This window comes from Aquila chrysaetos, chromosome 13 (assembly GCF_900496995.4).
Source record: "Aquila chrysaetos chrysaetos chromosome 13, bAquChr1.4, whole genome shotgun sequence".
NCBI lineage: Eukaryota > Metazoa > Chordata > Aves > Accipitriformes > Accipitridae > Aquila > Aquila chrysaetos.
In genome coordinates this window covers 5,703,866-5,726,977 of record NC_044016.1, presented here as the reverse complement: position 1 = coordinate 5,726,977, position 23,112 = coordinate 5,703,866, and the positions used below count along the sequence as shown (strand labels likewise).

At 36.1% G+C, this 23,112-nt stretch overlaps 1 protein-coding gene across 17 annotated transcripts in view; it reads right to left on the bottom strand.

Annotated features, from left to right (window-relative positions):
- CDC42BPA (CDC42 binding protein kinase alpha) overlaps positions 1–23,112 on the bottom strand; it is a 190,441-nt gene that overhangs the window by 81,011 nt on the left and 86,318 nt on the right. For all 17 annotated transcript variants that reach the window (XM_030035147.2, XM_030035155.2, XM_030035156.2 and 14 more), the window contains exon 7: positions 474–567. In XM_030035147.2, coding sequence (XP_029891007.1) covers positions 474–567 — 94 coding nt within the window. The remainder of the gene's footprint in view (positions 1–473; positions 568–23,112) is intronic.

The following is a 23,112-nucleotide window of genomic DNA, read 5'->3' as shown; positions in this document are numbered from 1 at the left end:
TATTAACTCAAGTACTTTGTAACACTCTGGGACATGATTAACATACTGGAATTACATTCTAGTCACACCTACTACATACTGTGCAAGTTTAAATATACTACAATTAGCACATCATCATATTTCAGTACCTCATCCTGCTTATACTAAAGCTTACCTTTTCAATACAGATTAGAGCTCAGAGCTCAAAACTGAGAGATTCATAGTTCATCAACAAACACCTACTCACTACTGATAGTGCAGCTTCTCTTTATTTATTCATGAGTTGACTATATGCATCTAAAAAGCTTTTAATACACAGTAAATCCAAGCAGTGTGCAGTCATACTTTGAACCAAGGTCAGTTACATACCAATACCATTACAATTCCATTTAGTTCAACATTAGGCACCTTTTCTCATTATTAGCACACATTTTAGTAGCTAGCAAAGGACTGAAGAAAAGGTGTTTCGGAATATATCATTCTTTCTAATTTACCGTTCCATCTTCCATCAGTTTCAGACAAGAACCAAAATCTGCTAATCGAATATGTCCATTCATATCCATCAGGATGTTGTCTGGTTTAATATCCCTGCAATTAAAACACATTTCAGAATTAGTACATAACACATAGTCCAAGCATTAACTCTGCAACACTCTTATTCAAAACCAGCAACAGATAAGTAGACGGAACACAATCACTCATCATATGGTGAAATCTGCACCAGGGACATTTCATGACAGGGGGTGTAGATCAGATCATATAATGCCTGCTAATTTTAATAAGAATTGTGTGGTCAAATTCCTCTCATCTCTCACAGGTAGATGGGAGAATCCTACTTGCTCTTAACTTTTGAACATAAAACTTTTAAATCATCTGAAGAATTTTAGTGAAGTACAAGTAAAAGATGCATGCTTATACTGGAGCCGGAAAACAATCTTTAAGTTTTAATATAGAACAAAGGTCAATGAAAACCTACAATAATTAACACATTTTTAAATTTAGAGTCTTTCATCATCATTTTTCTCTCACTTACATCTCAGCTCACTACATACGTCTGTCGTACTTCTGCTGAAATGACCAACAAAGCCATTGTACACACTACTGCAGCTCTGCTTGGCCAAATTCTGCAGCTGTCTCATTCAGGTCATGATACACATGGAAAAATGTTTCTAAGCAGGCAACATAATAAATACTTCTTATTTTGCAAATTTGACTTTTTTTTTTGTCTCATGTTTTACAGATACCTAAGTATACTGAAATACAGATAAAGTGTATGCCCCTAGTACGCAGCCAACTAGGACAAAAGCATCTATGCTCTATAAGTTATCAGAGGGACATTTATTGTTCAACTTGCAAACTAGGTTCACATGTTGAAATTCCTTTTCATTAAAGTACAGTTACAGTTATTAGAAATATCCATTAAACTACATTTTTTTAAACATACAGCATTATTACATTCTTATTCTATCCTTACCTATTACATTCAAAAGGTAAATCACAACTGTGTGAATAAAGTACTACGAATACCTTCTCAGTGAACAGTCATTTATAAGACATAAGAACAAATCCCCTAAAACAAACAAAAAACAAGTGAAGCCCTGATTTTGCTTCATTCCCCTAACGACTTATAAACGAATGTCATCAATGGCTCTGCAGACAAATTTCAAAATATTCACAAGCTAAGATATTCACATTGCACATGAGAGCAAGGTTTTGTTGTTTGGGTGTTTTTGCTGGTTGGTGGTTTGTTTGGGTTTTTTGGGGTTTTTTTTGTGGTGTTTTTTTTTAACAAAAACTGAGTTATAAACAACGTTTACTGAGAATTTATAATAATGGCAAAAAAATTAGAACCACACCTTGAACAACATTATAGAAGCAATAGTATGAAGGTGTTGCACTGTTATACACTCAGTGGCAATTTATATGGTAACAGCGTGCTGTTTCAAAAAGTACTTTCTGAATTTGTGTTACCCAAAGACAAGCAGGCAGTGGCCCATGCTAAAAACAAATTTTAGCCACCTTCCAAATATGCAGAAACATTTACAAAGTAAAAAGCAAACACTACTTAAGAAATCATACTTTTGCATCTTGCAACTGAGTGTACAGACAATTCTTTGCAAAGAAAATCATAAATATTAACTGAATCCATTCTCTAAATAACGTTTTTCTACTTGATTTTTGCTGACACTGAACATGCCAAAGAATTGAAACCTCCAGATTGAGACAGTTTTATTTATTTTACATTCACCCACCAAAAACATTCCTTAAACATGTTTCTAAATAAAAACAAACACATGCTATTGAGACCTCCAGAATTATAGCTTCAGTTTAAAACACTTTGCAAAAACATGCACCTAAAATCAAGTTCCTCTTAGAAGCTGGACCTAGTTCAAGCTAAACAAAAACATGAGTCACCCTTGAGGCTCCGTTTATCCATGTTCCATCTTCTAATATATTCCCAAGAGAAATAATAATAATAATAATAATAATAATAATAATAATAATAATAATAATAATAATAATAATAATAAATCATCCCAACCTCCCCCATTCGATCTCACAAAACAGCAGAAAACATGAAAAATCTCACTCTGTTGGCAGCACTGTGCAAAAACAAACCTGCAAGAAACACTGAAAGCACTCATAGGAACAAATATTTCTTGCAAAGTTTGTAAGGCTCAGTAATAACTTCATAAGAACAATTTTTATAGTTAAGGAAAAAGAGAGACCAACTTAATGCATACAAATTCTTTTCAGCTCTTGTAACAGAAGGTATGGGTTATGAACAACTGTTCTGAATTCAGCTGAACTACGTTAATAAAAGACAGTTTGAAAGACAAGAATTGCTGGCACCTGCAGAGCAGAGTAGGCTATAAGCAAAGGCAAAGTTAAGAAAATTTTGAGCCCCGGAGGGGAACAAGGAAGGGGAGTAATTATTGCCAGTGTAACTGAAGAGTTCAAAGGTGGTGATTATGGGGAAAAATAGTATGTCATAAACCCTGCATGTCTACTGAGCCTGCAGTTGTTAGATTTCATTAGAATTATGAGTTTTGTTCCAGATTTTTGTTTTGAACGACATTTGGTCACTCTCCTTTAGTGATCAGAACTGATTTTTCTCCTGTGCTAAACAGAGCGTAGTCTTCCCTCTTCACACCCACTCTACCCTTCCTGGCTTATCCTAGTTTCTTCACTGTATAAACTGGTTCCCTCTTCCCATGCTTCCATTTCGGCTGCAGCTTTATTCCTGTCTCCTAGATTCACCTCAAAAGTTGAGATGTCCAATGCTCCACGGCCTATCAAACCCAAATCTCCTCCCCTTTTATTTCGTTCTTTCCCTCTCAGCTTCTTCACTCCTAAGTCTTAGTCTCCTGCATGTACACATTTAACTATTTTTTTTTTTTTCCTCCCATCTCAGATCTCAGCAGTCACTGTTTCCCCACAGTCACTTCCCAGATTCCTTTCCCATTCCCACTGGCTTCCGATTCCTCTAATCCTTACTATACTCTTTCCTCATGTCTAATTTTTGTTCTGTAGCCCAGGAATCTTCTTTGGCACCAGAAGGAAGAGCACTATTAGCAACAAGAAGTTGTCTCTAGCATCTATTTACCAGCATGTCCCAAAATTGCAGGGCAAGTGCCTTCATTCTTACAGCTCTGAAACAGTGCAAACCTACAGCAGAACAAGATGAAAAGCATTTAGGGACCAAACTCTGCATGTGGTTGTTTGAAACTCGTAACAACTGGCAGATTGAGGGGAAAATTATAACCTGAAAATATCTAGATGGGGGGCAGAAGAATGAAAATACATCCATGACTCAAGGAAGATTCTCTCCTGGATTTCAACAGTGTTTCCATATTGCAGAGCAGAAGAGTTTCCTGCAGGGCTTGTAAGAATTATTTTATTAATTTAAAATCTATATAGGAAAAGCAATGCATGTTTCTTGATATTGTTCCTGGAAAGAGATGACACTTACTGCTTCAGGAAGGAAAATTCTAGAGCACGTAGCTAAAATCTGGCAAAAGTAATGAGCAGATAATGAAAAGTTACACAGTTTAGTGACTAGACCACTGGGCTGAACCTCTGTAAATAAGAGTTACTAGGGGATTGTGGGCAAACCATTTCAACATCAATCAACGATAACACTAGTGCTCAGTCAAGCAATTAATATCATCTGGCTAGAAGGCTATGGAGCACTAATAACCCCGTAATTAGTTCACTACAATAAAAGAAAAAGGTCTGCTCACTTGAAATATGAAATAATAATTCAGTTTCAAGAAGCAGAAGCAGTTGGAAGCCATTTTATGAACCAGACTTATGGTGGGAACAAGTATTGAATTGGGGCAATTGCTCAGACACCACTGTGCCCTCCGGAGACCCTGAGTTCTACCAAGTCCCAGACTGTTCAGCCCTACTCGAGAGCACCTTCTGTGGAAAGCCCAATGTGCAACGGGCACAGGTTGCCAGAGCTAGACCTGGTACAAATCAAGCTAATACAAGTTCTTCAAATGTACTCCACAGTGAATTAAGGGGACACGGGTACTCAGCATACCCAAAGAAATACAAACCTTCCTTATATCAACTTTTTTGTAGCATTGCCACCTGAGGATGTGCACTGAGCAGACTGCTGTTCTGCTTTTTTTGTGAGTGAGTGATATACCAGCACCAAAGGAGCTAGAAGTCTGGACCAAATAAACTTCTTTCAACCATCACTCCAACACAGAGTACAGAAGTGACTTCTATTTTTGAGCTGCATTGGCCTTGATTGTAGGAGAAAAATCAGCACTGTATAGCAGCTTGGATAAAGTGATGTTCTTTGTATTTGTTTTGCAGACTTTCATTACTTGCTTCTGTTTATCTGAAGAATGCTATAGGAATGAACAATCTGTGTGATACTGGAAACTTCACTTGCACAACAAACGAGTGTGGAGGCTTATGAAAAAATTTTGAAAAATCTTTAATGAATCATTTTTCATAATGCTTCTTGGTTTAATTTGGGGAGCTGTTCTTCAGGTTGGCATATTTACCCAGATGACATCACTCACATCTCTTTAAAACAGTTTACTTACTTAAGCCATAATTAAAACCCAAACATTTTACATACTAGCTGTGTTAATATAAACAACATTCTGAAATAGGACTACAGCAGATATCTGGATTATTGCCATTCATTTTGATTTCTCTGTTAATGAGCCAGAGTAAAATTTCATTTGCTCAGTAAGAATCAAGAAAAAGTATTCCCTCCGAGACACGCTAAATCCATAGCACATTCCAACTGTAAAACAAACTAAAAAGATTTTTTAATACATGTGAATGTTGGGGTTTTTTTTCTCATGGATTCATTTCTGATACTAAACAAAACTTTAGGAATCGTGAGGTCTTGTGTATTGAAATTCGGACTAGACAACCTCCTTAAGTTCCTTCCAACGTGAATTATCTGATCATCTGATGGTTTCAAAGCATACATGTTCCTGAGGTTCATCTATGTCATTGTCTGAATCATTAAATCAATGTTATTCAGTTATTTGCAAGAGCACATGGAGTTCCTCAGGTCTACAGCACAGGAAGCAGCAGATTCCAGAAGAATCAAATTAATTTTGTTTCATGGGCAGCCTCATGGAGGCAAGGGACCAGACAAACAGAAAGGAAGATACATCAAAAACAGAATGACATTTAATGCAAGAACTGTAATAGGAAGATTAAGCAGCAGTCATGTCAGACACTACCAAATATTATGCCAATGGACCAACTCACAGGCCCTCACCTTTAAGTTTATGTGATAAAAACCCTACTGGCATTAAAGAATTTGTGACCAGCAGGGATCCCTCTTCTTGGTAACTGTACAGTCATGATGCAGAATGTGCTTGCTTTGGTTATGCATTTGTATTGTATTTATTCTTTTTTCAAAACAAAAATGATCAGGCAGAAATGGAGGAAAAGGTGAGTCCTTCTCTGTAACTAATATCAACAAAAGGTGGCCAGATGGTACAAGGGGCACCCTCAATATGTCCAGTATGTCCACACTGGAATAAACATTTCAAATGCTAAGGGACTGTCCCTATGTACACAGCTGAGCTCTTAAAAAAGCAGCAGAACTGAAATGACAATAAAATTTTTGTGGTTCTAAATTCAACAACTGCAATATGAGCTGAGCCTGAAAAAAGAAATGGACCTGTCTGAAGTCAAAGGAGTGATGTGATAGCTGAGCTACCAGTTTATTTTAGCCTACTGGATAAGAAAGGGATAATTTGGAGAACAAATTTTTATTTCTAATGTTAATATTAGAAAAGCATGGAAATTAATTAATTTTCCTAAACAGGTCACATGCCCCAAGACATGCTGTCCTTGAATCATAAAGAACAGAGTGAATAGCTTATATTAAATTATTTTTCTGTAATATCTTCACATGAAGAGTGTTTATTTAATGCTACCAATGCAAATTAAAATAACAGCAGATGAGAAAAATAAATTAGTTTCAGGTGTAACTGCTGGCACAGAGAAACTGATCCAGACAACTTATTACTAATTGAGGATTTCACAGCACGTTATTTTCTCATTATACATGCAAGAGGATTCCCCAAAAGTATAAATAAAAAGGTTAAAAACAGACATCAATGATTATAATTATCCACTCTTTTATCCACAATGTTATCTTTTACCAAGTTACCTACTCCAAAAAAATATAACCAAGATCTTACTGCCAGAATGCCTGGACTTTTTATTCAAAATTCCTTCAGAACACAGGATTATCCTTAGTCAGGACAGAATTTTGGCTAACTGTTTATTTCACTCCCTTCTGTTGTTTCAGGCAGACTTTTCTTCCACACTCCTCCTCACACAGAAATGCTACATCCATGATAAAAAATGAAGACATTTGGTTTTAGCAGCACTCCAATGAAAGGAGAAAATTTGGTGCCTGTGCAGTTTTTATTAAGGTATTCAGTGATGCCATACTGACAGCCCGCTTTAGATATGCAGAGTGAAACTGCTGGTGAACTTCCATCAAGAATGCTAGTCAATTGATGCTTTTTTTCACAGTCAGACCTATGGACATTGATGTCCAGGAGCTTATTTCTATTTTCCATTACAGTGTACTGGGTTATATCAAAATCAAAATTGCCACATTCTGCCAACCACAGTTTATCTGAATTCTAGTGAGCAAAACTAGAAATACACTCCATCTGGCAGAAAGACCGATGTGCACTGAGCCAAATTAGATTTGGACAGTCAGCAGTTATTCTTTAGTAATCCCAAGAAGATAGGCTGCACAAGATAGCAGCATGAGAAAACTGGAATATGTTGTACCTCATTAACCGTGCCTCTTATCAAGACTCTACTGCGCCTTCTCCTAAACAGGCACTCCTCCACTTTTGGGTGGAATCCAAAAAGTGCATATTTCAGTTGAATTCAAAATCATTTAAATAACTTTGATCACAACCTTATTATTTACATAGCACCCAAACAGTTGCATCGTGTTTGTATATTAAACAAAACCTGCTTCATATAAAGCTGACAAACTAAAGACTGCAACTGAAAAAGAGTAGCCTTGCATATAGTGTTGAAGTCAACAGGAACAGTCAAAGACTAAACACTTTAAAATTTAAGCCATAATAAGCAAAGCAACTACATGGAATAAAATAAATGCTATAAACCACCTTATTTTAAAATTACAATGAGGAGGTTCAACTTTTTTTTTTTTATTAAACGGTATTTTAATACTGTAAAACTCCATTGTTTTCTCATTAACTCTTGATAATAAATAATTATGTCTGTGTTGTTCCAGGAACACCCAGTAATTCACCTCTACTAAAAGAATCTCACTACTCTCAGCAGCAGGAGATTCATCTAAATCTCATTAAAGTCAGTGGACAGACTCCCATCAATTTTTAGGAAACATCAAACAAACCAAGGCAATAAAGGTTCTAGGTCTGTGATATAGTCATTATTTATTGATGAGCAAGTGCAATTGTATATTTATACTGTTACACATCCCAACCAAGTTTTATTATTCGTAATATTACAAAACTAAATGAAAGACAATACAGAAATCAAAGTTTCATGTACTAGATGCAGTACCTGTGCTACATCACATACACAATCAGGTATTGAATCCAAACTCACTTTGTTTCAGACTATACATTCTGCCAAAGCATACTTTTTAAATCCCTAATCCAGATGGAGAGAAATAATTTGTGTCCACTAAAAATAAGGTAATTACATTCCTATTTTACTACAAAGAACTTGCACCACAGACTTGATTTATACAACGCAAAAAAAGACTAAGGCTAATTGTTATCCACATTGAGTGTGGGCAACACAAGAAGTAATGAATTTAAATCCCAATGAAAGATACTTAGATGAGACATCAGAAAACACTTTCACAATAACAACAGTAGGACACTGGAACAAATTGCTTAAGGAAATTTCACCATCTCCATTACTGTATTTTTTTTAAGAACTTGTTAGACAAACATCTGTCAAGAGTGGTTTAGCTATAGTTTGATCTTGCCTTACAGTAGAAGAAAAGTATTAGCTGACCTCTCCAAGTCCTCTCCCAGTCCTTTTCTCTACAGTCTTTAATTTCTGCCACTCAGACAAATATTCTGGACACAATAACATATTTACTTTATGGTATCCAATGTTCTTTATGAATTTCAAATGCTAATAAAGGAAATAATAACAAACAACAGGGAATGAGTATATCAGCCAACACATATACATCTTGAGTTTGTTCAGGCACTGATACTCATTCCTGAACACTTGAACTGAGTGCAGTTACTGGCTTATAAATATATGCTCCACTACATCGTATTATAATGTCCTAGAATTAATTTACCTCAGGAAAATGTCTCCCTGTGGCCTTTGTGCATATGTATTTGCTTTCAAATAATGGATCTCTCACATATAACAGTTCCAAAACAAGGATAATTATTTTTAAAAGCTGCTTATATCCTTTTTCTTCCCCTCTTTTAAAAAAATAAGGGGTGATTTGAAAAATTCTTTTTGATAAGTGCTTGGCAGCTACATACTCCCTGTAGCTATTGTCTTTCATCTAAAATGCTAATCAACTGACAGAACCAGATATCTATGAAGAAAACCCCCACATCCAGGCTAGGCCCCTCATGCAGTGTTTTGAGGAGACGTCAGGGCAAAGTCACTTGTGATGTCTAAGGATTATTTTATTGTCTTGTCAGTTTTACAGACTAAAACCAGGAACACACAGTGTCATTTTATAACCATTTTAAATTTAGTACCTTACAATGCTGATTTACAGATGTCATTTTAAACACCTATGAAATAAAAGAGTTGTAGACATTATCAGAAAGACAATTCCTCATGGCAAACAATCATGGACATAATGGAAAGTCTGATATGCGATGCATTCTGAAACTGGTAAAAGTTCAAATAGGAAAAAAGAAAAAAAAAAAAAAGGAAGTTAATTGAAATAGTCTGCCTACCAAACATTGGAACTGTTAAAAAACAAATGAAAAAAAAAAAAAAAAAACCCCAAAAAATGAACTGGCCTCTTACAGTAGAGCAAGAATATAGAAGCTTGTAACTTTCCTTGGAGCTGTCTCGTACCCAAGCTATTTATGTAAGACTGAAAAACTTGTAGGAACTCAAATATAAAATTGGGAATACATAAAGAACTGAACATTTGAATGTTTAATAATGCATTGATCTAGAACAGAATAGTATTGATGAGTAAAAATTAATGTATAAAAACATGAGAGCCTATTTCTTTTCAGGTCATTTTCATAGTTTCAAATAGCTATTTATGATGGTCTCTCAGGATGCAAAATATTTGAAGCACAAGCATAAAAGTTTTGAAAGATGTGCAAGCAAAACATGGGAGAAACAAAAGAGGAATTTTGTAATTTTTTTTAGAAACAAAAGCCAATTTGAAAAAACAAGTATTTGGTTTGAGAAGTCCAAACGTCAGCATAGGAAATTAGCAAAAATTGCTACTAACTGAATGCAATTTGTAAAGTTCAAGGAGACAACGCTCAGGAAATGAGATAAATATTCTTACACAAAACAAGACAAGTTGTAACATAACTACAGAACGATACTCTAAAGCTCTGGAGGTACTATGCCATTCATTGATCAAAGTCAGTCCAGAATTATGGTTAATTTGAAAGGACTACTCAAAATCCAACTGGACATGGTGCTTGGCAATCTGTTCTCACTGACCCTGCTCTGAGCAGCAGGGTTGGACTAGTTGATCTCAAGAAGTCCCTTCCAAGCTCAGCCATCCTGTGATTCTGAAATTATGATTAAAGCTGCCTTTTCAATTTTATTTCAATAACAACTTTCTGGTTATATTGTATCAAAGCTCCCCAAATCTAATTCTGAAATGCCCTAACACAAAGATACTACACATTCAGTTGTAGCAGCATATATAGTTCTGAGTTCTTGTGGCTCAAGACAGAATGCATCTTTAAACTTAGTATTAATGATGTACCTATCTTTGCACTGGAAATTGCAGTTCATAAACCAAAAATTGTCAAAGTCTCTCTCTCTCAACTCCACAAGGGTATGACAGGTAAAACCACAAAATTGTCTTGATCATATGTTGACGATTAGTACTAGTGAGGCTTACAAAATTCGTTAAAATGAAAAACTTCCTTTTCCTGCTCTAAAATCTGACAAAGAGAAAGCCCCTATTTATCCCAAAATGCTCATCAATCAAGGTTATTCTTTGACATTGCTGACACTGCTAAGATAATAAATGCTGGCAAGATTGGCCTCCAGCCAGTAGGTAAGAAGACATGAGTAGCCATCCACACCACTGCTCCTTGGCACAGGTTTTCCCTGCCTAAGAAGTCCTGGCTATCAGAGGAGACTCATCTCCTTATAAGAACGGCTTCAGCACACAAGTCTGTGGCTACGGCAGAGCCCAGCGTACAAGTCTCCTCCTTGTGTCTCAGAAGTATGGTAACCACCAGTACCACAGCTCTATTGCCCCAAAGCAGAGTCTGTCTTTCACATACCAATTTCAAGAAGAGTTTACACTTGCTGCCAGATAACGTTAAGGGATCAGCTAGCTGGTTTATTCTATTGAAATATAACTTCACCATATGGTTTGCGCCTCACATGAGGAGCCCCAGCTACAATCATAGCTTCCCCTAATGTCTCTTGCTTTTCTTAACTGAGGACTCTGTCCTCATCCTGATTCCCTAATTAACCATACTGAAACTCACTGTACAACAATTTTGAACTTAACAAGCAAAGGAAGACAAGGAAAGGTTTATAGGAAGACTTTTAGGTGGTAAAATATATATGGAATTTGCTGAAGATGCAAATTAGGCACTATTCTGGCCTGGACTACTTATCTGAACCTCATATTCCAGTGCGTGGATTACTTTTCTCACGATGTTTTCCTTAGCTAAATTGTTTGTAAATTTGCAGTAACTATGTGCGTGCTTTTTTATTATTATGAAAGAATATTCTCAGGAATACACAGGTGCTAGAACAGGTACATCAATATATGCAAGAGAAAAGGATTTACATTAGGACTGTTTGCTTATTGATAGTTCTTCAGAACCCAACTACTTACAGGCAGGAGCATTCAAAACAGGTGTTTAAATTATACCTTTATAAGACTAATTAACTGCCTACACTGAAAATAGAACAGTAACTTGAAATGAAGGAGCCTCTGGGAAAAAAAGTGATGGCAAGGAGTGGATTGCTCACCTAGCAAGCAGCCTACACCAGAGGGGCCCTGAAGAAAAAAAAAAAAAACCAGTTGAAAACAGACTGTGAACCAGAAGTTTTGCCATGGTGGACTATGTACTATTTGTGAAGGAAGAGTTGAGAACCCTTAGTTTACACAGCATTTAGAAAACAAAACAAAAAAACTGATTTAGTCTCTCTACTTCCATCTGGTGTTGTTCTAGTTTTCTAATAAGCTACAAATACATGCAGTGGAGGACCTGGCTGAGGGCACTCACTATTTTCGCCTCTCTAACCTGCCCAGCTGTCACAATGCTTTTTTTGGATCTATCATTCTGCTTATAGTTTCACATTCCTCAACAGAAACTCCACACCAACAACATTCATCAGAAAAAACGGCCATTTGAGTCAACACTTGAGAGAATAATGGCCTTCGAGTTCAAGTCCAAAGTTGCACGAATATTGAGAAACAACACTAAGTATTTGGCAGACAAATAACTATCATAGAAGTGTATCCAAATATCTTGAACATAGTTTGCTCTTTTTTGTGGCAGTCTCTTAGATGATTCTTTAAAAAACCTACTAAAAACCAAACTAATTCAAGATGATGGTGGTAAAAACAAGTTTCATTGACCAACCAACTTTAAATATTAGGTTTATTCACTTAAGATTTCAATGTAATTATAATGGAATACCAAGCAGCTTGTTTCAACTCTGTGAACTTCAGTTGACAGAGCTGTTTCTGGGTTGCTAAACTGTACTCTTTTGTATCATTCTACACTCTTCCTCCAAAAGATAAGAATACAAATATTACCATGACATTTTAAAAAACAATAAAAAAAGACTGTATATTTGCCATGTTTTGCCATGTCAACTTTATCAGAATTCCATTTTGGCTTCTAAGAACTTAAGTAAACAGATTAAGAACTCTACAACCACTACCCTGCAGCATATTCTAAAGATTAAAAAATTAAAGTCTTCTAAGTAAGGCTAATTCATGTCAAAGCTTTTAGATTTCTAATAGTATCATGAGTTACTGGCGGGTAAAGGAGTAGAAAGAGTAAGCTCCTTAAGAATGTTATGTCCATCTGTGAGTGCCATCTGTCAAAGAAATCCTGAAAGAGGCGGCTAACGAGGAATCCAGAATATGCCCAGCTGTTGTACTGTAAATTACTACCTACACTAGAAAACCTTAACACATATTTCTAGGCAGATAAATGTTTTCTTTCCTTTTGATTCTCATTTTAGATATGCAGTCTCTGCTCTCTGCATTTCAGTCAACCATACATGGTCTCTGAAACAGCTGACTGCAATGAGTATTTCTCAGAGTAAATTAGACAACATAAACTGACAACTTGATTGGGTTTCACAATGACAGTCAAAAAAACATTTTGCATATTCATTTTTTTTAAATGCACTGATGATACTAAGAAAGCAATTCACAGACGAATGTTCTCAGAAGCTGTCTGGACAATTTAACAAGTTTTAATATATATTCTTATATATGTGTTTGTATGTGTATCTGTGTAAGACACACATATGTTTTTTAATTATCAGAGATATTTATAAGTGTCCTGAGCTGAAGCAAGCTGTTAGTTGCAAATCACCAGAAAATTTCTGGGACTGATGAAGAAACAAACTAACCTGTTGGGTCCATACTGCAGCCCTCAGCAACTCTTCCCTAGTCCTTTTCTATCTTCCTCTGGGAATAAATACACAGATATAAATACACCAAGGATTATGGGAGGTGAGGGAAAGGGAGGTCTGTACAGAAACGAGTTCTGAGATCACTAGATACTTTTCATTTTGCCAAAGGAAGGATATACAGTCTTAATATGAGGTTGATCTTATCCTTCTCCCATCCATGTACTTGATCAGCAATAAAAATCACCATGAAGCTATAAAAATATATTAAAGCGGGGAAAAAAAAAAAAACCACACAGAAGAATGTAGAACATACTTTAAAGATGCGTAAAGTGTAAAGGAACAGAGGGCACATTACAAAAATTTAAATAAATTGTTTCTTGTTCCTCAGTTATGTGGTAAACAGAACAAAGATAAGAAGCAAAGCTGCAAAGTAAACCCTGGAGGCTAAAAAAAAATGGTTTACAATGAGGAGAGAACCAGTGCCATCCCAACAGAACAAATATATACATCAAATACTTGCCATAGCTCTTACAACATGTGAAGAAGCACTGTTATATCCTATATATTTTACTGTTCTTCCCCCAGGCAAGTATGGCTTTCAATTTCACATATTTTTTGAAAGACTGCCCAGCAGGAAGAAGAATGTTTCAGAAAACAACAGTACTATACAGCCATTTTCATGTGCTGCACAGATCCTTTGCCTTCTTCCCCCTTTATCCAATAAAGGTTTACTCAACAGTTACACAATACTTGCGATTCCTGTTTTTTTAAATGGAAGTCAGTGTTGTTAAGAATACGTACCCCCCCTCCAAAAAAAAAAAAGGGGGGGGGGGGGGGAACAGGCTATTGAAGAACAACAGACAAAAGCTTGGCTTTTCCAAGTATGCCTTCTACTTAACTGTGCCCTAAATTAACAGTATATAGGTTAAATGCTAATAGGAAAGAAGATCCCTTCCTAGTGAGTAAGTAAAAAGTAGAACAGTGGAGAGCAAAGAACCTACTACTCCTGAAATAATAAAACTAAATTTAGGATAACCTCTCTTGCTTCCCCCCAGCTTGATCATGTTCTTTACTGTATTGCAAATATGGCATTGTATTTATTACCTTTTGGCTATCTGTAAAAAATAAAATGCACTAATGAATAACCATGTTGAAGGAATTCTATGCACAAGTTGTTGAAATACAGCAGAAGATACTGCCATTAAATACAAGAAATGCAAAGTGACTAATTTTTAGGTACAGAGAAAAAAAGTGTAAGAGCATGTGTGAAAGCACATCTATATATGTGCACAAGGGAAGGAAGAAAAATTGTGTTTCACTGGAAATTTAGATTATTTCATGTTATTATTCATTCTGTGTCAACCACATGAATAGCTGCTAGTTCAACCTGACCAATGTGATATAGGCTGAATCAAAGCCTTGCTGGAGGCAGCAAGAAAAAGAATGAGTGCCTTACAGGAGTGTAGACTTGCAAGGCTTTATACTGAAAAGAAAGAAGCAGCAGAGGACCGTATCATTTCCTGCATGCTATTCCATAGCCAGATGAGGAATCATATCATGACCCTCTCATGAAATTCTCAACCAAGTCCTCCACAGGGAGGACAGCACACAGGGTGAAAGAACCCACCAGTGGAAGGAGCTGAAGAGGGACATAAACGGCTCTAAATCCATGAGGAAAACAAAAATGAAGAAACATACATATCCTCCCACCTCTGTCATGATGTAGTTGGTTTTGTTTTTTTCTTTACTGTATCACTCAGGACTCCAAAATAATTTTTTAAAGGGAGAAAAGTAAACATTGTGCCTAGTTGCTCAGCTTCAGAGTCTTGACTGGGAAGGTAGCGCTTGCCTGCTGAAAAGACCTCATGCACTGCACAGCAGCAGCCAGCTCTGGCATGTCTGTCTCACCCCCACAACCGGCCTTCCCCAAACCTGAATAGAAGAGAAGCTGGAAATGAATTTTTTGAGTCAGAAGTCCTACCATGACAGGTAAAACAAGCTACATTTTACATTATTATTTGGCATTAGCTTTTCAGTTAGGCTAAGTTAATTCAACGTGAAAAACGCACAGGTTTGTTTCTGACTATGTCCAGAGGGATTGTGAGGTAGAAGACTCCTCAGAAGTCTCCTGTGCCCAACTGAAAAACAGTTTTACTACTTGAAAGTTTTTTTTTTTCCCCTCTTATTTTGCTATGTTGAGAGAGTAGGGTGCTTTCCTTTTTGACACTAAAATTACATTCAAAGTAACAGATTTCTGGCCTATATAATGAGGTCTGGGATTTTCATTTTAACTCCTTACACTTAGGGGTTCTTCTATCCTTTCTACTTTTCAGGCTGCAGATGATTTGCGAAAGACTTTTGTAAGAGACTAAGGCTATGATCCTTCATCTGACCATGGGATACCAAGCAAGATGGGATACAGTCTGGGGATTTTTTCTCCTCAGAAAGACAAGCTCCTTGACCCTTCTTTGCTGTACAGCACAAACATGTATGGAAGCAGAATGGAAAAGGGCAGAGAACAGTGAACAGAAGGATGTGACCCATGTGAGGCTGTGCTTCAAATTCTTAGCCTGACTGTTGATTATTTCAGTAACAGCCACTTTTATGAATATTTTTTCTATTGTGCTTTTTCACATTCAATGTTCATACAAAAGTCATTAACTGCAGAAGGAAGGAATTTGTCAAAGAGAATTTTTGAGTCTTTAAAATGCTGAAAAGCAGCACCCTGTGCAGACAGCTGAAGGGGAAGGTGGTAAGAGTCAGGCTGTATCTCAGGTAAGAGTTAAGTTTGCTGAAGCACCCAGGTGAACCAGAAGCCTGCATCTCAGTGAAAACTATGGAAAGTGATTCAAGCTTTGACATTCTTAGATCCTTTGACAGAATACAACAGAATTCATATTGAGAAGTTACAATGAGAAAACATATAGTAGGAAACTACGCACTTCATAGCACCGCTAATTTTTTTCCATTAGAGATTAAGATATGGTGGATTTGATATGCCTGAATTACGAATGTTGTATTAAAGACAGATTCAAATAAGGAAGTGCAGCTACTGAGTGAAAGCTGGGGTTGAATTCACATTTTTAAAAGAAAGCCAGAGAATACTATCTTTGAACAAACAGTTATTTAGGAATATTCAAAAGTACAACTCCCCCCCCCCCCCCCCGCCCCCCCCCCCAAGTCACTTGGTTTTCCTCCCCTTCTTGTCTCCCTCACTCCCATGCTTGTTTTCCGTCTAGTATCCTCCTCCATTTAAATAGCTGCTCACTTGGAGGATCAAAGTTGCTATTTTCAGTCACTTAACCTACAGTTAATCTCATTGTTGCTTGCCTGTTTAAGCAGAATTACTTGTCTGCTGTGCACCTAATGGCCAACAAGGAGACTGACAGTAAGTCCTTGGCTATATGTAATGTCACAGAAGGTGCATTTCAGAACTCACATAATGAGAAGTTTTAGCTAGTTTTGATGCTCGTTTTTACAGATTTGATCAATATCTGAATTTATGTGACTTGAATAATGTCTGTATTAATCATTATTGTCTGGCTGAGACTCAACCATTGTTTTCCTCTCTCTCTCGGAACCAAACTGAAAAGCAAACTTTTTTAGAGCAGGGAACAGCAGTTCTGAACTTAAACTAGCAAGTAGACCAGTTCTATCTAGAAATTATTTATTAATGTGATACATAAGCAGAGTTAATAAAAAACTTTCCTTGGACGTGTTATAACTGATCTGCTTCAGGAAAAGTCTGAGTAAAGAACAAAGTAAAATTTTTACTCAATTTTGTTCAAAAGTGTGGAATCAAAGATCATTCCTGATTGATGCCTGTGCCTCACCTCCAACCAGGAGAGACTTTTCTGAACTCATCACCAAGCAAATGGCTCCCAGAAGGGTGTTTATTTTAAAAAATGGAAAAGTTTTTCCACAGTTCTTGACATTACCAATACCATTACCAAAGTATCCTGAGAAAACAATGTTCATAAGTAATCAAAGTTACCTACATGCCTAACACTATTTTTTTTTTTCACAGATGCAAAGAAAAACACCCATTCTGTTTTGAAACATCAGAAAGAAATGGATGGTGTTTAAATATTGAATTTTTAGTAGCCAACCTGAGACTACCTGTTCTAAATAGATCACAGATTCATATCATAGAATACCAGGTTGGAAGGGACCTCAAGGATCATCTGGTCCAACCTTTCTTGGCAAAAGCACGGTCTAGACAAGATGGCCCAGCACCCTGTCCAGCCGATAGACAAACAACTCAATACTCGGTTCCTTTAATAAATAAGAACATTCCTTAAAATGTCTATGTAAATTATCTTCTTTCTTCTCATGGATCTGGACCTGAGGAGTATACAAACTATACAACAGTGGGAAAGTACTGCCTAACTTACATTTCTTTAATATAACAAATAAAACAAAACCCCAGCATTGAGATTTGAATGTCATAAATACATATGCACTGATGTAAAATCATGGTTCAAAAAAGATCAATTAGACTAGAAGTTTACAAAAAAGCCTCTGACACTCTCCTGAAAATTGCATCTACTGAGGTTAAATTCAAGTCAATTGTTGTATTGACGTGATATCCTCCACTCTGGCACCAGGTGAATCGGCTGGCCTGCAAGACCAGACTGGGCAAGTAATTCAGCTATCTGCTTCAAGATATACTTTTCATAAAATAAGTCACATGTACCTTGCTAGGTAAGTTCGGAGAATTTGGGGGCTTTTTTTCCTACGTTTCAGTTGTATTAGTATTTTAAACACTTTGTTGCAAGACCATAAAAAATTATAATGATAAAAGACAACCATCAATTATTGATACTTTTATAAAGTATGCAGTACTGAGAGATCAGTTACTTACTAACAATAACAAAGATTTACCAGTTGAATTCTGTTTGAGCTAATCATGTTTTTCCTCTTAGCTAGACCCAATTTTCCAGTTTCCTGTTATCTGTCTACAGTCAGCTTTCAAGCTCCCTAATAAAGCCTATTGAAGGGACCAGCTCTAACCTCCTGTGAAGTAGCACACAGCAGATAAGCGATTGAGAGTTCTGCTTAATATATTACGCAAATGTAATTACAAATCTCAATAAGATTATTACTGATGCTATTTGAATGTTGCACAAACTAGTATCACACCATCAGACACTTTCAGGCAAGAATTATCATTACCATAAAATACAAATTAAGTTGAAGCCTGCAGTATGAATCCCACACAAGCATGTGTTTTTCAACTATTTCACACACTAACTGCATTTTTACCTTAAAAGTACATTCTGTCTTCAGTAACTGCTGCACTGTGTTCAAGCAGACCAGTTATAGAGAATTTCAATAACAGAACCCAAGAACTACATCAGGATTGTGTCAAAATTTCTAACAGGATACCAGAAGCTTCTTCATCCCAGTTCAAGATATTCTCTGTTTTCATGTGGCAACAAGAATTTCCTGATTTTTCAGAACAACTCTATTATTTCATCACTCTCTCTAGAACAGAGGGATTGGAAGATTTTTGATGCTGCTAATATTCTATACACATGTTACATTGCACCAATCTGGTACTAGGGAATTGGGAAATAATAATAGAGCCAACACATATTTGTGAAATGCTTATTGATCTGAATCGCACAAGCACAGCCAAAACATTATACAACACTTTCTAACCCACAGAAATCAGCACCTGCAACAGGAAGACACACACTCAAGGTTCAAGCGAAAATCTGGTTTTTACACGATATTGTCCAAAATGTTACAGGTTTCATGTTAGTTTCATCAAGATACTGTAATATACACACATTCAGTTAGCGTAAACTGGGGGAAGAGACACAAATACATCGAGACAGGCAACAGTTTTGGCAGACAGCAACACAGAAAGATTATGGCAACACATTCAAAAGGTAAATAGGGAAATCAGCAAGCTGTCTTGCATTAATGTAGATACTGGCAACATACAGAAGTTACTAACTGATTTAAAAATTATGGGACAGAAATTTTGGGTGTTGGTATATTCATAGAAAAAGCAGGAAAATAACTGAACAAGCAAACCTGGATAACAGAACTCTTATCTCCCCAGGGAAACTGCACTGAGCAGCTTCTATGTTTGTTCATGTTTCTAACGGAGCTGGTACAATTGTTGATGACACTTTGGGTTTTTTTAAGTTTATTTTAGGCATGTCAAGGTCAGACACCATCCTTTATTAGAAATCAGTTTTCTTTAATTGGAATTAAATCTGTGACAGGGGATGCAAAGGTCTAGTTTGAAGTCAGATACTACAACACAAAAATACTGCATTTCTTGCCCACGACATCCTCAGAACCCTTCTGATTTTTTAATAAGGGACAAGTTAATCAAATGGGAATCATGATGTTTTACATTTCAGCATTCACAACTCTTCTAAGCACCTGACTGTCAAAAGCAATCGTGACATTAGTATTACAGAATCTCAGACAATTATTTTCCAGGAACTATGGTTTAAAGCAACAAGGTAAGCAAAGACTGAATCAATGTTTATGAAAGAGTTGCAACTTGACAATATTTTCTTTTTTGGGTACACTGGACAAAAGCCATCACTGTAAATCATGCTTTTATTATTTAATTTCCTGCACCTTTGGGAGTTTTACATTCTTAAAAAGGAATACCAGCTTTGTGATGCAAGTGAGTAGAAAGAGAGTGTTATTTGGAGCTATTGCAATTAATCAGGCAGAAAACACGTACACTATACTAACATTATACAACTTTCACTTCCCTAAACAAAATGTGTAATATTTAGAATGATTATGAGGAATACCATGTTAGACCATGCAAACACCAGGAGCAAAATCTGAATTCCTTTGCATATGCAATTCATCAGAATCAGGTAATTTTTGTCACAGTATTGTGAACTGAGACAAAATCCCACATGAAAATGTTTTAATAGATTTTTTTTCACACGAGAAAGAGTGCCACTGAAAGAACAAATGACAGCACTAGTAAAGATATTGGTAAGGAACTGGCTAAAAGAGAGATGACAGTGCTGAAAGAGGAAACAATATCAGAGAAAGATTATTAGTGGTAATCCTCCGGGGTCAGTTTTGAAACTGATTTAACATTTTAGTTAATAACCTTGGCACAAAAATAAATGCATGCTAATAAAAATCTGTAGATAATCACAAAACTGGAAAGCAGAAGTAACAGCAGGAAGACTGGAATATCAGACATAAAGAAATGGCTAAACTGAAGACTATAATAACAGAAATCGCATTAAATTTAATAGTGTAAAATGTAAATATCTGCCTATTGAGTGTAACAGCAGAAACTTCACCTACACACTAAGAGCTTATCAACTGTACATGACAGAGGGGGAACTGGGTACACCAAATAATTATACCTGCATGTACTCTTTCAGTGTGATGGAACCATGGCTCTTGGTTTTGTGGGGAGAAATATTCTAGCAGAGAGAAAAATACTGCAGCTAGAACACAAGTTCTTTCTAAAATGTCACCTGGAATATTATTTACAATCCTTGTCATTAAAGTTTCAGAAAGTTGAAAGTTGTCTGACAACTTTAAGAGTGAATGACAACTTGAAGAATGACCACACTCAAAACTGGCATGAAACACTACTTCAAAAATTGTGATCTGTAAAACAAATCCCTAAAATTTTAACTTACACATAAGAAACTTCAATCAGGCTACCAAACATGTGCCAAATAACTGTAGCTCCAATAGTATGAAACAAACCAAAACAAAGTAGTCATTGTGGTACAGAAATTTAGCTCTTTTTCATCACTACTAAATTCTTTAGAGTTAGACCCACATGTAAATAATGAAACATTATATTTTTCCAACTCTTCTTTCTATTTTGCAACACTTTCTACATGATCAAAACCAGTCTTTGAAATAGAGCACATGTTGATTTCTTATCTTGCTTTATCTATTGCAGTCCCAAAACCTACTAGCCTTTTTGGAAGTATTCTACTTACTCTCGACTGTAGCTTGGCTGTTACTACACCTACAAGGTCAGAGAAAAAATTAACTTGGACTGAAACTCCATAGCTCTATTGCTCTGCTATAAAAATGAAAATATGTCCACCATATGAAATGATACATGTGCTTATTTCTCACTATACTTGTACTCCACTTTCTTCATATATTAAGGATATAATTAGCCATCTTCAGAGCGAGCGTGTAAAACTCCCATACACCTCAATGGGATGTCATCTGATACCTAGCTTATTCACCACTTCATTGTCAAGAATCACTATCAATTTCAAGCTCTTGCTTCTTTGGTTTTCGTAAAGCTCTCCTGGCTTCTGCTTATCACTCTGTTGTCTGTTTGGCCCTTTGTAAAGTTACCTCTTTTCAGTCACTAAGACAGCCCTTTACATGCTTAGCATGCAGCTGCAGACTGTAGAAAGATTTTGATGTACCAGATTGTTCAGTATAGAAGTAGTTCCGGTAACAATTTATCTTTTGCTAAGCAAAAATACTGCAGCACGTACACAAGTAAGCATATTAAAAATAAGTGTGCTTGTTGAAACATAACATACCAATATATTTATATGTAAAATTACCATTAGTCTATGATATCTCTGGCATCTGAAGAATATTGTAAGAATATGCTTCTTCTAGAAGATCACTGCACTAGACATCAAAAATGCACTTTCATACTTTTATGCAGGAATATTTTATAGTTTTTTAAAGCAGCTCTTCAGAAAAAACAATAGTTTTGTTTAATAGATAGGCCCCTATCATGTTTAAATCACAGGAAAAAGATAATAGTTAGAGGGAAAGAATATGAAAATAATACATTCATCATTCTTACAAAACAGAAATTAAGGAAAAGAATAAAAATGTATCCTAAAGACTCTTATCCCATAAACCATTCAGAATGTGTTCAGGTAGGTTCAACCTTTAAGACAATCTTTATTCCAACCAAAAGTGAAGGAAACATGCAGCAATAAGGTAGACCAAACCTGAAGCATATGTCTGCAGTTCTTCTACTATGCCATGTAATAACAGACGTAAGACATAAGTAGTTTGATATGTGTTTTTTGCTTTCATTGTTGTTAGAAAACAAAACCAAAACATATAGACAAGCATGATCCAGATATAATAAGCACTGTAACATCTGCCTAAAACTTCTGACAGCAACAGACTAAGGAAGGAACTGTAGCCACAGGCTATAAAGGAAGAAATGCATTTGGTCTAAATGCATCCCAGTATCTCCAGTACCTGCAGTAGCTTGGCAGAAAAATATCTCAGAGCTTTAAAAATAATAAGAGACATAAAGAGTGCACTGTTTGCTCAAACACACTAAAATCACACTTATTAAGAATAAAGAATAGTTATTGAAAAAGTCTTTGTATTCAAGTTGTATAATATACTTTTTTCTTTTAACATAAAGCATAAAGCACAATGCTTGCTTAAAAATAAAAAAAATACAGAATGTTTTTACCTCAATGTTTAATACCTCAAATAGGAAATTAAGGCCTAATTTTCAGCCCTTGAACTTAGCCAGAACCCTGAAAGAGCTGTACTTGCATAAAAGTAAATTCCTTTCTGTGCTAAAAGTTCACTTTCCTATATGAGGAAGACATAGCTTTGCTCCCGTTACACCAGATCAGATTTTAGCCTGTCCTCCCCTTTTTTCTTCTCTTTTAGCCAGTATTTTCTCTTTTGTACCTTTCTAATGCCCTTTTCCTGGACTTTACACGCTGTATCTGATTTAAAATTACTGAGTTACAGTGGCAGAAATATCACTGCTTCCTGCTGCACAAGGAAATGCTAAAGGCTGCCCCCCAATAGCTAATAAAGAAAAACTGAACAGCATAA